This window comes from Helianthus annuus, chromosome 15 (assembly GCF_002127325.2).
Source record: "Helianthus annuus cultivar XRQ/B chromosome 15, HanXRQr2.0-SUNRISE, whole genome shotgun sequence".
NCBI classification, from domain to species: Eukaryota; Viridiplantae; Streptophyta; class Magnoliopsida; order Asterales; family Asteraceae; genus Helianthus; species Helianthus annuus.
Window position 1 is genome coordinate 114,457,058 of NC_035447.2, and position 14,682 is coordinate 114,471,739.

The window sequence follows — 14,682 nt, forward strand, 5'->3', positions numbered from 1 at the left end:
TTACCCATTACCCATTACCCATTACTATAATTTGCAACATTTTTAGGCATAGAGTTGTTGTACCTTATGCTTTGGGAGGTTTTAAAAAAAATAATTTTTTACCTTTAACCAGAATTATTTGATTCTTTACTTTTATCTCAAAACTTTTTGATTTCTTTTACTTTTAACCACAAAACTTTTCATCTTTTCCAATTTAACCTCACATTTTTTTTGCTTTCAACTTTGTTCCTCTATGCTTTTTATTTTTCGCAAAATTTTCATTTTATGTTCCGTTCTAAATTTTGCGAGTTAACACGACGCAACGTGCATGTATGGTTAAACCTTTTTACGTCATCTATTTTTCCCGTTTGACAGGTTCATCGTAATATGTGGGTCCTAGATCGACTTAGTTATCTTTTATACATTTTACGTTTCGGTTTAATTACTTCGCATTAACACGCCGCAACTTCAGTATTGGTGATCGCTGACAGTACTGTAACATTGATGTTCGCCCCTGCCACAATGCAGGGATGCTTAATTCTAGTTTGTTAAATTTTGTAATATTTAAGAGAGGTGTTGGAGTTGACTATCGAAGAAATGTTCACTTATTTTCGAAACACCAAATTATATTTTCTATTTTATATTTTTACTATATCAAAACTCCTTTTTAATACATACAACAATAATCATACTCAGTAAAATCTCATTACTGTCGGTAAAATTCTCGAAAAGAAGTAGACAAACCGTATCTCTTTACCAGGTTTGCATCTGGTACCGGTAATACCCGTAAAATTACCGTCGATACGAATCTTATGCTGTTTCACTTATTTACCGAGATATTTCGTACCAGATTTGCATCCAACACCTGTAATACCGTTATAACCAGCCGGTATTTACCGGTTTTTAAAACATCGTCATAAACCCCCAAACACGCCCATGAGCAAACAGTAGAGAACCATATCTTGTTCCATCTCCCCAAATATAGAACAACCAACCATTGTACTCCATATATAACTTATCACCCCCGCTTCACTCACCTGCACCAACGGCCTTCCAGATGAAGGCTTTCTCTCTCTTCCGCACCTCCGACACCCTCTCGCTCTTCGCTGCAGCCTCTCCGGCGGTATCTTCCCGGTATATTTCTTCAATTCTCCCTTCATATCCTTCGCTTCTTAATAATAACTAGTTTCTGAATGTTTCTACGGTTTTGGGTCTTTTTCTGTTTGTATTATTATAGAAGGAAGATATTGAATTGTGTTAAGTGGTTATTGGTTTTATTTAATATGCAACATATGGTAGGAGTTATGGAGGTTTATTTATTTGCTTGAAATTTAGGTTTTTATAGGTCTAGTTTCTTCTCTAAGCAAACTACAAGCATTTATGACTTGAAATGGTGATATTTTCGATTGAAATGTGTGTATCGTGTGCTGTTGGTTGCTGGTTTGGTTTGTGTAGATGATAAGTAGAGGGAGGTAAAATGATAGATACGTTATAGTAAGTAAGCAAACGATAAAAGCATACGCTTCGAGAGGTAAAATGATATGTATTAAGCTAGGTAGTTACAGGCTCTGAGTGTAAAGGGTGATCTTGTCGGCTTGTTGCCTGGCGCTGAAAAAGCGCACACTTGAGACAAGCGAAGCGCGCGTGTATTACATACTATTTTAGCTGTTTTAGACTGGTTCCAGGCTATTTTTAGCTGTTTCAGACAGGTTCAGACATGTTTTTTCATGTTCAGTGTGCTTGTGCGCCTTGCTGCGGTCAAGGTGGTTTGGCTGAGCCGCGCCTCACTGCGCCTTTGACTACATAGGTTTCAAATACTTTCTGGGCGTAAAATGAACCATTTATACAAGAAGCAGTTATGTCGGGCCAAAAATGAATTTCTACGCGAGATAGCAGGTCATTGACGCGTTCATCGAGTTTCCATTTTGTTTAGGCCTTTAGGGGTGTAATATCCATATTGATATTTCATCACCTGGAGTCTTATAGCTGTTTTAATTTTCGTCTATGATACACAAACAGAATGTGATCACCAAATATGCATTATTTTAAAATATCTAATTCTCATCTATCCATTGAAGTTAATCTTTAAATTTATTGCTCATTTTCTATATTCCCCACAATTACCATCATTCTGTTTCTTCACTTAATGACCAGCACCCGTTATTCCATTAATTTATAAACGTAGTTATGGAATAATGTTTGTATACACCACATTATTGTTTGAACTTCGAGAAGCAAGTTATCCAAAGCTCGAATTTTCACATTATTTACAACTTTTGTAGTGCTTATTCCTGTTTAACACCATCCATAGTTCATATAATTTCAGGACCCAGCTTTCTTTCCCTCAGAGGCTCGTCTTCTGCCGGGCAGAAACCGGTAAGCAAGTAAAAGTTCATTATGATTTTGTTATGCGGTTTTTGGTGACTTCTTTTACTGTTCTATTGTTCTGAAATCTTGAATCTGTGATAGATGGGTCGGTAAGCTTAGTAAACGTGCCTCCAAGTCTGCTATTAGCCGAAAGAGAAGAGGCTAAGGCTGTGTTGCACATGTTTTTGACAAATCAAGGCATGAATCGTATAAATGCAGCCCGAAAGATGAAAAAGTTGGACCTTTTCGTTGATCACCTTATGTTGAGACTTCACACTGTTTACAAAACCCGATATTTAGTAGGTCTGGTTCCTACGCTATCACCTTCATTACTTTCTTTTTTGTAGTTCATAATAAATATTTGTGGCATACCTAATATTATAACTACTTGCAGGACGAGAACTCACTACTCCTGAAATCCGAGACGCTCTCATCCCGTACCTAGAAGAGCTTGTTGAGGAGCATGGGGACAGTTTTGTCGAAGTACTAGAATACTTTCCGATTCCGCTAGTCAAAGAAAAATCAGTGGAAACCATGCAAAAACCACCCTCTAATGTTACCGAAACTTCAACTATGCCCGTCTCTACAGTTTCAGAACCGACCACCAGCTCGAAAAAACCAACCACCACCACACGAGCAAGTAATATTGATGATACACCAAATCTCCCACCACACATTGTTTATCTCGAACAACTTGGCATGGAGCGTGATGTCATTAAGGAAGTAATTAGAAAATTCCCGGCTTTCGGTTACTACAGTTTGGAGGGAAAAATCAAACCCGTTGTCGAGTTCCTTCTTGACCTCGGTATAGCAAAGTCAGATATCCCCGTGATTATCAGTAAACGACCGCAGTTATGTGGTATTAGTCTATCCGATAATTTAATCCCGACGATGGCATTTTTAGAAGATTTAGGGGTTGACAAGAAAAAATGGGCGAAAGTTATTCAACGGTTTCCCGCGCTTCTCACTTATAGCAGATCGAAATTACAAGCAACTGTGGATTATTTTTACGAAATGGGGCTTTCTTCTCAAGATGTCGGGAAAGTGCTAACGCGTTACCCGTCGATCATAAGTTACAGCGTGGAAGAGAAGCTACGGCCCACAGCTGAATATTTTTCTTCAATAGGAGTTAACCCTGCGGTTCTTATGTCTCGTTGTCCGCAAGCTTTTGGTCTTAGCATCGAGTCGAGTTTGAAGCCGGTTACCGAGTTTTTCTTGCAGAAAGGATACCATATCGCGGATTTTGCACTGATGGCTTCTAGATATGGAGCTCTTTATACTATTAGCGTGGAAGATAACTTGTTACCGAAATGGGAATACTTTTTGACGATGGAGTATCCGAAAACCGAACTGGTTAAGTTTCCTCAGTATTTCGGGTACAGTTTGGAGGAGCGGATTAAACCGAGGCATGAAATTGTTAGAGAGAGTGGGGTGAGGCTGCTGTTGAACCAGGTGTTGTCGCTTTCGGATGAAGACTTTCAGAAACTTGTTAAGAGAAAAGTGAAGAAAAAGAACGCGTGTGCGTGATTTGTAGAAATCCCAGATGCGGTAATAACATGATGATCCAGTATGCAGTGTAATAGATGTATGAATGTTTTGCTTTGACAGAATACATTAAAGCTGATGAATGTTGTAGCTACTGGGCAATTGCATTATGCTGTCATTCTTAAACATGTCATTGATGGATCTAAATATTTGATTATACACTCATATGCCAGCCATTAAATCAAAGTTTGATCAGGTTCACACTGCATTTTCAAAAGTAGCTTTACCACTACGTGCATTACAAACAAATTGCAACGCTGAGAACTTCTACTTTGGTTATGTTATTTACCCTTAATCTATGTGTCGTGGAAGAGTTAATTGCCAAAATCGTCCCTGAGGTTTGGGCACGTTTGCCATTTTCGTCCAAAATAACACTTTTGTACCAAATTGCCCCCAACGTTTGTAACTTTTTGTCATTTTCATCCAAACCACTAACTTAGTTTATTTTTTCTGTTAAGTTAAGTATATTTGGATGAAACTGGCAAATTTAAAACCACAGGGACGATTTTGGCAATTTACTCAAACCCTTTTTAATTTCTTTTATTAAATTACTTTTGTTATATAAATAATAAAAAAGAATATACATGGAGTTTTTAGAAAAAAAAATTAATAGTTTTGTCACATAATTTTTATAAATTTTCATCCAAATCACTAACTCAATTTATTTTTTCTGTTAAGATGAAATGGCAAAAAGTTACAAACGTTGGGGGCAATTTGGTACAAAAGTGTCATTTTAGACGAAAATGGCAAACCTACCCAAACCTTAGGGACGATTTTGGCAATTAACTCGTCGTAGAAAGTGAAAAGGGGAGTGAAAGGCGTCCACGTGGGATGGCAGGGTGTGGAACACCATTACACACAAATGAGATTTGATAAAGAGGATGTGATGGATTGTATTTCAAATTAGGTTGTATAAGGAATATTCATACAAGAATGATATTTACACAAGATACCCTCAACTATGACTAGTTACAATATGTGTCTAGTACACATCTTGGGTGAAAGCGGCGCTGCTCTCTTTAAAACTATGGGGTGTGGGGGGGTTTGGGCTGGGGGCATTGCTCGATACATGGCACTTATGGGCTCCACCAGTCCACACCCAAAAAAGTGGGGTGTGGAAGGGGCCCACCGGGCGATGTTGTTGAAATATCAAGGTGTGATAGCACTTCTCTCTCTCTCTAACTCTGTCTCTCTAGGGTTTGGTGTTGTGTGGGTAAAAAGAAAACTAAAAGAAGAAGAAAGGTAGATGACAGGTAAACGAAAACCATATATGGCACGAGATGGCAACATCATGCATCAACAATTTGTAAGTACAACATCACAAAGCACAAACTACAGACTAAACACAAAATACAACCTCTAATGCCTAGAAATGTTAGAAATTATATAATTATATATTATATAATTAGTACCTACGGGTAACGTTATTGTAAAAAAGATTAAAAGTGTGAGAAATATTGTGAAGATGACACGTGTCCTCAATTTAAATTAATTCAAAAAGGTAAACAAGTAATTTTATCATTGATTCAATTAATTCAAAACCTTCCATAACCACCACCTTATTTATAGGAACATGATTTTTTTTAAAGATCTCTATAAAAACACTACGAATAACACTGCAACCACCATTCAACACGTATATAACATCATTCAATAATTATATAACACCATTCAATAAGTATATAACACCATTTAATAAGTATGTAACACCATTTTAAAGATCTCTATAAAAGCACTACGAATAACACTACAAAATCACCATTTCAATAAGTATACAACACCATTCAATAACTATATAAACTATTAAAGACACTACCTCCATTTCAAGAATGTGTTCTTAGTATAATGTTCATATTATGGTTATTGTACATGATGTTTTAAACCTACATGTATTGTGACAACCCGTGTTTTCAATACTTCCTAATTCCTTCGAAGCTTAACGTGTGAGCACGGAGTGAACTTGCTTAAATAATTACCTGACTTTAATTGTGTGCGGTATATATATATATATATATATATATATATATATATATATATATATATATATATATATATATATAATTGGATGCATGGTCATATTTGTTGGTTATGGAAGTTAGGAACCGTAATTGTTAGATGCTTTGTGTTTATGTGTAAATGAACCGCACCCTAAACTTGAGCCACCTACTTGGGCCTAAGGCCGCACCCCTCTCACATTAATTCGGCCCGTGAATTTTAAGCCCAACCAGTCCAAGCCTTTTTCCCAATTGCTTGTTTGCGTGAATTTTGTATAAGAACACATGTAGCCCTGCAAACCCTAAACAACCATCACTCCACCCATACATTACGACGGCAGACCCCCCCTCCCCTTTTATCGAAGCCCTCTCTTCTCTTGTATCCAGGTAACCATGATTTCACTTGTACAGTTAATTGTTCGATGAGCACGTTTGTGCATATATGTTTCTTGTGTACGTAACTTGGTATAACGTTATGAACGAATTAGTTATGTTAATTAATTGGACATGCTGCATGAATAACGAGTACCATGATGTTTTAATGCTTAGATAATTACGTATCAGTGAATGCTGAATGTTATTAAGTAACATGTTGAATCAGTCAAAGTTGCAATTATAGTGTCTGTCACATTAAATGCTTATGAAAGGTGAACCCATGTGGGTTGTTTTGAACCAGTAATAAACAACTTGCCAAATTCTTATGAAGGTCCAATTATATAACAGGTTTAAGCAAGGGTTGTCGGCCATTAGTTCTTTTTAATTCAATATTTTAATATGTATTCTTATTGCTTGACGTGAATGGGTACCATCACATGACGTACTGCGTGCAAAATGCAAGAGTTGGATAACTATGATCTGAACTCGATAATATCATGCTCTAATCGATAGGTTGATAATCCAATAAATGAAGTAGTTGTTGTGATCAGAAGCATGTGTTTCATCATCTTGGCCTTGATATATGGGAATCGGATTATTAAATCTTGAACAATGATGTGTGCTTGATATTGATTTATGCCTGCAACAATTACATCATAAAAGTCATACATATCAGTTCACATGAAACATATTGTCAGTTCAAAAACATTCGGTCCAATTAGAATTGTGAGATTTCATGTGAAGTCATTATTGTTTGCATGTGAATTAGTGATATAAGTTAGTGGACCGAAGCCTTAAAGTACACGGCCTAGTTATCAGTGCTCGAATATGCATGTTTATATAGTGGGTGGGGTAATCCAAAAGAAATATGGGCTGCACATCGAAGCCCAGATACACAAACACACACGGATTTGTCTTGGGCCCTGTCGGTTGGGCTATGATGTTCAGTTAGATTGTGGGTTTTGTAAAACTTGGGCCACACATGCACAAACTTAGCATAGTGGGCCACGGGGCTGCTGGGTTGTAAAGGAATGTTGTTTGTGTGTACATATATGGAATGTGTTAATTTAGATTGGTGATAAGACACGTGCATGGTTAGTTGATTTACATATAGGATGATTAGGGATAATCAACGTGATAGGTGTAAACATGATTTTATATGTGCAAAGATGTGTAAATAAGTGTTCACGGCAAACTGATTGCTCTATGATAATCACACTAGGGTTTGGTTGATCCATTTGGAACGAATAACGAAACGTGACATACCGAGCAAACCAAAGGTGAGTTCACTGCTCTTTTCTAAGCATGCGTCCCGGTGGTTTGGGACATCTGGTAAACGTTTCTAAAGGGAATACTGGGTAAACTGTTTATTTGGGATGTTGGTTATTGAACACAGTATAAATCATGTAAGACCCCATACATCTACCGTGTTGCTGAAGAAGCAACGAGGTATTTAGTTGATAGCGCTATTAGGTTTGGCACCCTCACACCGGGCCGAAAGGACGGGCGTGAACTAATTACCTGGACCTCATGACCAATGCCTAGTTAGAGGCATTGGGGTTGGGCATTCACATCGTGTACATATAAGACCCCTTACATCTATTCAAGGTTGTTTGATACCTTGACATCATGACTAATGCCTAGTTGGAGGCATTGGGGTTGGGCATTCACATCTAGTCGCCACATACGGTAATCGAGTAATAACAACATCAAATCAACTTGGTAAACTGTTTTGTATATACATCTGGTAAGCTAAACTCGGTAACAAAACCTTGAACTCACCAGCGTAGTCTGACACACTTGTTTGCATGCTTGTAGGTCGTTAACCTTGGAACATGGGCTTGCTATCTGGGAGTGCTGGAGTGGTCATGGATCGAGACTTTTGGATTGACTTATAAACGATACATTGATTTTGATTATTATCATGAAACTATTGCTAAACGATTTATTACATGCTTCCGCTACACATCATCTTGAGAATTGATATCATGTTTAACAATTTCTATTGGTAATTAATGGCATGTTTTATTAAGTATTTACTATTGGTTCAATGTGATTGGTGGCTCGAACTCTGATGCGTAACACGCCTCGCGGGGTTTCCGCAGGTGGAATTTTGGGGGTGTTACAGTTGGTATCAGAGCCACTGGTTATAGTGAACTAGGTTTTAAAACGTTTTGTAAAACCTGACTATAACCGAACAACCTCGAAGATCGATCATGACACTCAGCTCCAGATTGCAAGGTTCGTCTTTCGTATACTCATTGTACTATGTAACTAGTGGACACTTACATATGATATTGCATGCTGGTGCACGTTAAACACGATAGTATGAACTTACGTATCCCTTGCACGTGTTATATGACTGATAGGGTGGTAATTCCCTAAAAATTCGTGACTTATGTTATGTGATGCTCTTTGTTTACTATTCGAGTTGGGGGAACCATTCGACATGAGTTAGGAGGAGCTGAGATGAGCATGCAAATCACAATATTATTGTGGGTGCACACATAATAATAATGTGGGGTGCATGCGAGTCCCAGTGAGGCTTAACAAGTGAAGGAGGGGTTCCGCTCTGTTAATTGATCAGTGTGAAACGTAACAAACTAATAGGAGTCATAACAGAGATCGTCTCCTACTCAAATGTGACTTTCTCACCTCTCTCTGAATCCTTTTGAAATCGCAATGCTATCGAGTATTACTTGAACGTCCCTTTGGACGCCTAGTGAACTAAGTAGAATGCTAGGTGCTTGTACGAACGTCCCTGAGTGGATGTTGCAGCGTCCATGATTGATTTATACCCTTTTCTTTCCCCCCTCACTTCTCTTTGTTGTTGGAACTCAATATACTCACATCTCCGACCCTGAAGGGCGGTCACACCTGCAACACTCTGGAAACCTACCGTGTTTTTACCCAGTCAATTTGTAAGAACGATGGGCAAATGTAGTACTCTACCGATTTCAGCATTTGAACGACTCTAATTATTGGCAATGAACATCAACGATTTGACTCTAAACGAATCCTTAATTCTAGTCAGCAACTTATGGGGGCCGACTTCCATGAATCAATCGAAACGTAAACGATGACGATCGACCAAGATATGGACTGTGTAACTTCCAACACAACGAGTAGCACCCCGGAACTTAGCACGAAATATGAAGAGATGGACATCGTTGGTGAAGGATCGTAGAGACCTGTTTCGAGCAACAACATTAGAAGCAACAACTATCGTGACATCAAGGTACTTGTAATAGTAGCTTACAGTATGGAAATGAAGGTGCCTACGACATGTAATGGCAGTTGATAAGTCAAGACGACAACAACCAAGGGAGCGATGATAGTATGGTAGAAATCCGTGTGATTGTAACAATAACACCGACAGTGGTGCTCGCAAAAGGATATTTAGGATTGGCGTGGGCAACGCCAGGATCATAACAACATGGTGGCCTGCATGTTCTTGGTAGCTAATCGCTTTGTCACTGTTCTGCTTAACCCTGATGCTTCTTGAAACCGAACTGGTTGTGGAATCGGCTGATGGCAAGTCAACTAAACTTCATATGATTGTTGGGATGCAAACTCGACCTTATAGGACAAGCGTTCGACATCGACCTTCCTCTTGCTATTCTTGGTAGTTTCGATGCAGTAGTTAGAATGGATTGGTTATCCTTCCTCCTGCTATTCTTGTTATTCTTGGTAGTATCGTGCAGATATACCCTGTGGGAAAAAAAATTGCGTATCCTTCTTCAGCAATGAAGACCCAGAAGTATTTACGGAAGGATTACCCGGCTATGATAGCAACTGTTACTGATGTTACAGTTAAGGAAAAGAGGATCGAGGATCCACCAACTGCCTGTGATTTCTCCCGATGTTCTACCCGTAGAATTTACCGGTCTACTTCCACAACTGAAGAGAAGAATCTCAGTCGACCTCGCGCCAGAGGCAGTTCTGATTATTTGTACGCCTTACCGTCTTGCACCAGGAGGGTTGCAAGAACTGCCTAATATACTAAAGGAAGTGTTGGACAGAAGTTTAGTCGGACCTAGCTCTTTTCGCGTTGGGGAGCCCTAGTTTTATCAGTGAAGCTAAGCCTTGTCGTATGTGTACTGATTATCGAGAAACTCAGTGAGATGACAGTCAAGGACCGTCCGCTTCGACCATGTATTGACAACCCGTTGGCTAGTTGCGAGGGTCGAGCTCCCAACCGAGGGTTGATAAACGAACAAACTATTATCGAATGCAATGCGGCCATTGCAACACGGTACTCCATGACCTTTGGATTGATCAACACAACAGTTGCTTTATGGACCACATGAATTGACCGTGTTTACTGATGATGTACTAAATCATTTCCAGGAGAAAGGAACATCATGGACAGCATTCGTAACTTATTTTAGAGCTCCTGGGGGAGGAGCCACTACGCGCGAAGTCTTGTTAAAGGTAACTCCAGAATTCGAGAAGTACAATTTTTGGCCATATAAACAACGAGATGGGAATACGCGAGGATCTCGCTAAGATCCATTCTGGTTCCGGACGGAACAACACCAAAGATCCCTTCTAGGGTACAACAATCTCTTTAGCACAACAGGGTGCTGTGCTCGTGGAAGACAAAACAGGGGAACGCCTTTTCAGTGTTCGAATCCCAACCCTGCAATGCACTGAACATCGCCTTTACGCGGGGATGCGGGTGAACTAGTGGTATACCCTGATGGTTCGAATCAGAGACCCAGTTACACGCCAATGTAACACGAGGAGATGGTGACGCACGTAGTGGATTTACCGAAAGAACTGCACGAGTCACGACCTGAGGAGGAAGCCGTAGTCTTTGGATTTAAATTGGAGGCATTACTTGGACGGTACTGAATGCACCACTTAGACCGATCACAAGGGCCTCCCGTGTATCCTGGTTACGAGAGAGTTAAATCAGTTAATGGCATCACTGGATGGAACTTTTGAATGAATACGACTGTGAAACCTGGGCATGCACGAACTTTGAAGCTCGCTATCCACTCTAACATACCTGACCAGATTCACCTTGTTCAAACTGAAGAACTGAAGGAAGGGAGTTCACAAGATTGACCCATGCGGGGCATGGGGGAAGCAACCTTTGGCAGGTCGGACGATATATGTTACCTCATGGAACGAGTGTGGGCCTCATTATGCGGCTACTGTAGGGAACTCGTGTTGAGCAAAGCGCACCGGCTTCGACATTCTAGTCGTCTGGATTTTGATGAGGGGCATTAGGATTTATAAACTTTGTTCTTGCGATCGGGCATAACGACCTACCTAGCTAGGTATGGGAATGATGTTTGACTTGTGGGAAAGTCAAGGTGAAGTGTTAGCAACTAGAAATACCTATATGGAAAGCGAAAACAGACTGTCATGGAATTGGTCGCTAGTCTACTTACAACTCGAAACGGAAACAATATCACCTGGATGATCGTTGATTGTCACACGTAACCAGCAAACTTTCTAGCCATCAAGGAAACGGATAAGTTTTCTTTTTACTCTTACAGTCATCTACCTGAAAGAAGTGGTTGCTAGGCACGGGGTGCCAACCTCCATTATCTCTGATCGCGACCCACGACTTGCAGCTGATTTGTGGCAAGCGGTGCACAAATCATTCGGCTCGCGTTTAGACATGAGCACAACATATCATCCGCAGACGGATGGACAGACTGAACGCACCATCCAAACTTTTGAAGACATGCTTCGGGCACGCGAAATCGACTTCGGCAAAGTTCGGGGAAGACACCTCCCTTTAGTGGAGTTTTCGTATAACAACAGTTACCACACCAGCATTCAAGCTGCTCCGTTCGAGGCATTGAACGGACGGAAGTGCCAACCATCTCTTTGTTGGGCAGAAGTTGGAAACGGCTAAATCACTGGACCAGAACTCGTCGTAGACACAACAGAGAAGATTGCTCAGATGCGACAACGAGTGGCGGCAGCTTGTGACTGCCAGAAAAGCTATGCTGATAAGCGCAGGAAACCACTCGAGTTCCAGGTTGGGGATCGAGTGCTACTAAAAGTCTCACCTTGGAAAGGTGTAATCCGTTTTGATATTTGAGACAAACTCAAACTGCGATATGTTGACCCTTTTGATATACGGAGAGAATTGGTAGGGTGGCCTACAGATTGAATTTACCCGAAGAACTCAGTGGAGTTCACAACATATCCCGGGGGTCGAACCTGAAGAAGTGTCTGTTAGATGAAACCCTCATAGTTCCTTTCAAGGAGCTCACCATCGACGATCAGTTGCGATTTGTCAAGGAACCAGTGGAAATCTTGGAGCGGGAGGTCAAGATTCTCAAACACTCCAATATACCCATAGTGCGAGTTCGTTGGAACTTCTGTAGTGGCCCAGAGTTTACCTGTGGACGAGAAGACCAAATGAAAAACAAGTATCCCCAGTTGTTTGAGAAAAGTGCAACAATTGCTGAGGCTGAAGCTACTGCGGAATTTCGGGACGAAATTCCAAACCAACGGGGGATGATGTGACACCCCAGGAAAACCAGGAAAAACACGCAACATAACTAGCTTCCTCAGTAACCACGTGCTAAATTTCGGGACGAAATTTCTTTCAAGTTGGGGATGATGTGACAACCCGTGTTTTCAATACTTCCTAATTCCTTCGAAGCTTAACGTGTGAGCACGGAATGAACTTGCTTAAATAATTACCTGACTTTAATTGTGTGCGGTATATATATATATACATATATATATATAATTGGATGCATGGTCATATTTGTTGGTTATGGAAGTTAGGAACCGTAATTGTTAGATGCTTTGTGTTTATGTGTAAATGAACCGCACCCTAAACTTGAGCCACCTACTTGGGCCTAAGGCCGCACCCCTCTCACATTAATTCGGCTCGTGAATTTTAAGCCCAACCAGTCCAAGCCTTTTTCCCAATTGCTTGTTTGCGTGAATTATGTATAAGAACACATGTAGCCTTGCAAACCCTAAACAACCATCACTCCACCCATACATTACGACGGCAGACCCCTCCTCCCCTTTTATCGAAGCCCTCTCTTCTCTTGTATCCAGGTAACCATGATTTCACTTGTACAGTTAATTGTTCGATGAGCACGTTTGTGCATATATGTTTCTTGTGTACGTAACTTGGTATAACGTTATGAACGAATTAGTTATGTTGATTAATTGGACATGCTGCATGAATAACGAGTACCATGATGTTTTAATGCTTAGATAATTACGTATCAGTGAATGCTGAATGTTATTAAGTAACATGTTGAATCAGTCAAAGTTGCAATTATAGTGTCTGTCACATTAAATGCTTATGAAAGGTGAACCCATGTGGGTTGTTTTGAACCAGTAATAAACAACTTGCCAAATTCTTATGAAGGTCCAATTATATAACAGGTTTAAGCAAGGGTTGTCGGCCATTAGTTCTTTTTAATTCAATATTTTAATATGTATTCTTATTGCTTGACGTGAATGGGTACCATCACATGACGTACTGCGTGCAAAATGCAAGAGTTGGATAACTATGATCTGAACTCGATAATATCATGCTCTAATCGATAGGTTGATAATCCAATAAATGAAGTAGTTGTTGTGATCAGAAGCATGTGTTTCATCATCTTGGCCTTGATATATGGGAATCGGATTATTAAATCTTGAACAATGATGTGTGCTTGATATTGATTTATGCCTGCAACAATTACATCATAAAAGTCATACATATCAGTTCACATGAAACATATTGTCAGTTCAAAAACATTCGGTCCAATTAGAATTGTGAGATTTCATGTGAAGTCATTATTGTTTGCATGTGAATTAGTGATATAAGTTAGTGGACCGAAGCCTTAAAGTACACGGCCTAGTTATCAGTGCTCGAATATGCATGTTTATATAGTGGGTGGGGTAATCCAAAAGAAATATGGGCTGCACATCGAAGCCCAGATACACAAACACACACGGATTTGTCTTGGGCCCTGTCGGTTGGGCTATGATGTTCAGTTAGATTGTGGGTTTTGTAAAACTTGGGCCACACATGCACAAACTTAGCATAGTGGGCCACGGGGCTGCTGGGTTGTAAAGGAATGTTGTTTGTGTGTACATATATGGAATGTGTTAATTTAGATTGGTGATAAGACACGTGCATGGTTAGTTGATTTACATATAGGATGATTAGGGATAATCAACGTGATAGGTGTAAACATGATTTTATATGTGCAAAGATGTGTAAATAAGTGTTCACGGCAAACTGATTGCTCTATGATAATCACACTAGGGTTTGGTTGATCCATTTGGAACGAATAACGAAACGTGACATACCGAGCAAACCAAAGGTGAGTTCACTGCTCTTTTCTAAGCATGCGTCCCGGTGGTTTGGGACATCTGGTAAACGTTTCTAAAGGGAATACTGGGTAAACTGTTTATTTGGGATGTTGGTTATTGA

General features: G+C 39.9%; 1 protein-coding gene across 2 annotated transcripts; it reads left to right on the forward strand.

Annotated features, from left to right (window-relative positions):
* Window positions 1-920: 920 nt before the first annotated feature.
* On the forward strand, window positions 921-4,072 carry LOC110912219 (transcription termination factor MTERF5, chloroplastic). 2 transcript variants are annotated; one of them, XM_022156898.2, is made up of 4 exons: window positions 921-1,113; window positions 2,291-2,355; window positions 2,449-2,649; window positions 2,741-4,072. In XM_022156898.2, the coding sequence occupies exons 1-4, from the start codon at window positions 1,037-1,039 to the stop codon at window positions 3,871-3,873; spliced, it is 1,476 nt and encodes a 491-aa protein (XP_022012590.1). In that variant the 5' UTR covers window positions 921-1,036; the 3' UTR covers window positions 3,874-4,072. The 2 variants fall into 2 exon arrangements, with proteins under 2 accessions (XP_022012590.1, XP_022012591.1); XM_022156899.2 differs by having other exon boundaries at window positions 2,306-2,355; window positions 2,741-4,056.
* The last annotated feature ends 10,610 nt before the right edge of the window (window positions 4,073-14,682 follow it).

Coding starts and splice junctions, on each gene's coding strand:
- LOC110912219 (XM_022156898.2), top strand. CDS start 1,037: ATGAAGGCTTTCTCTCTCTTCCGCACCTCCGACACCCTCTCGCTCTTC. Junction 1,114..2,290: donor TCTCCGGCGGTATCTTCCCG/GTATATTTCTTC, acceptor CACCATCCATAG/TTCATATAATTTCAGGACCC. Junction 2,650..2,740: donor CAAAACCCGATATTTAGTAG/GTCTGGTTCCTA, acceptor AACTACTTGCAG/GACGAGAACTCACTACTCCT.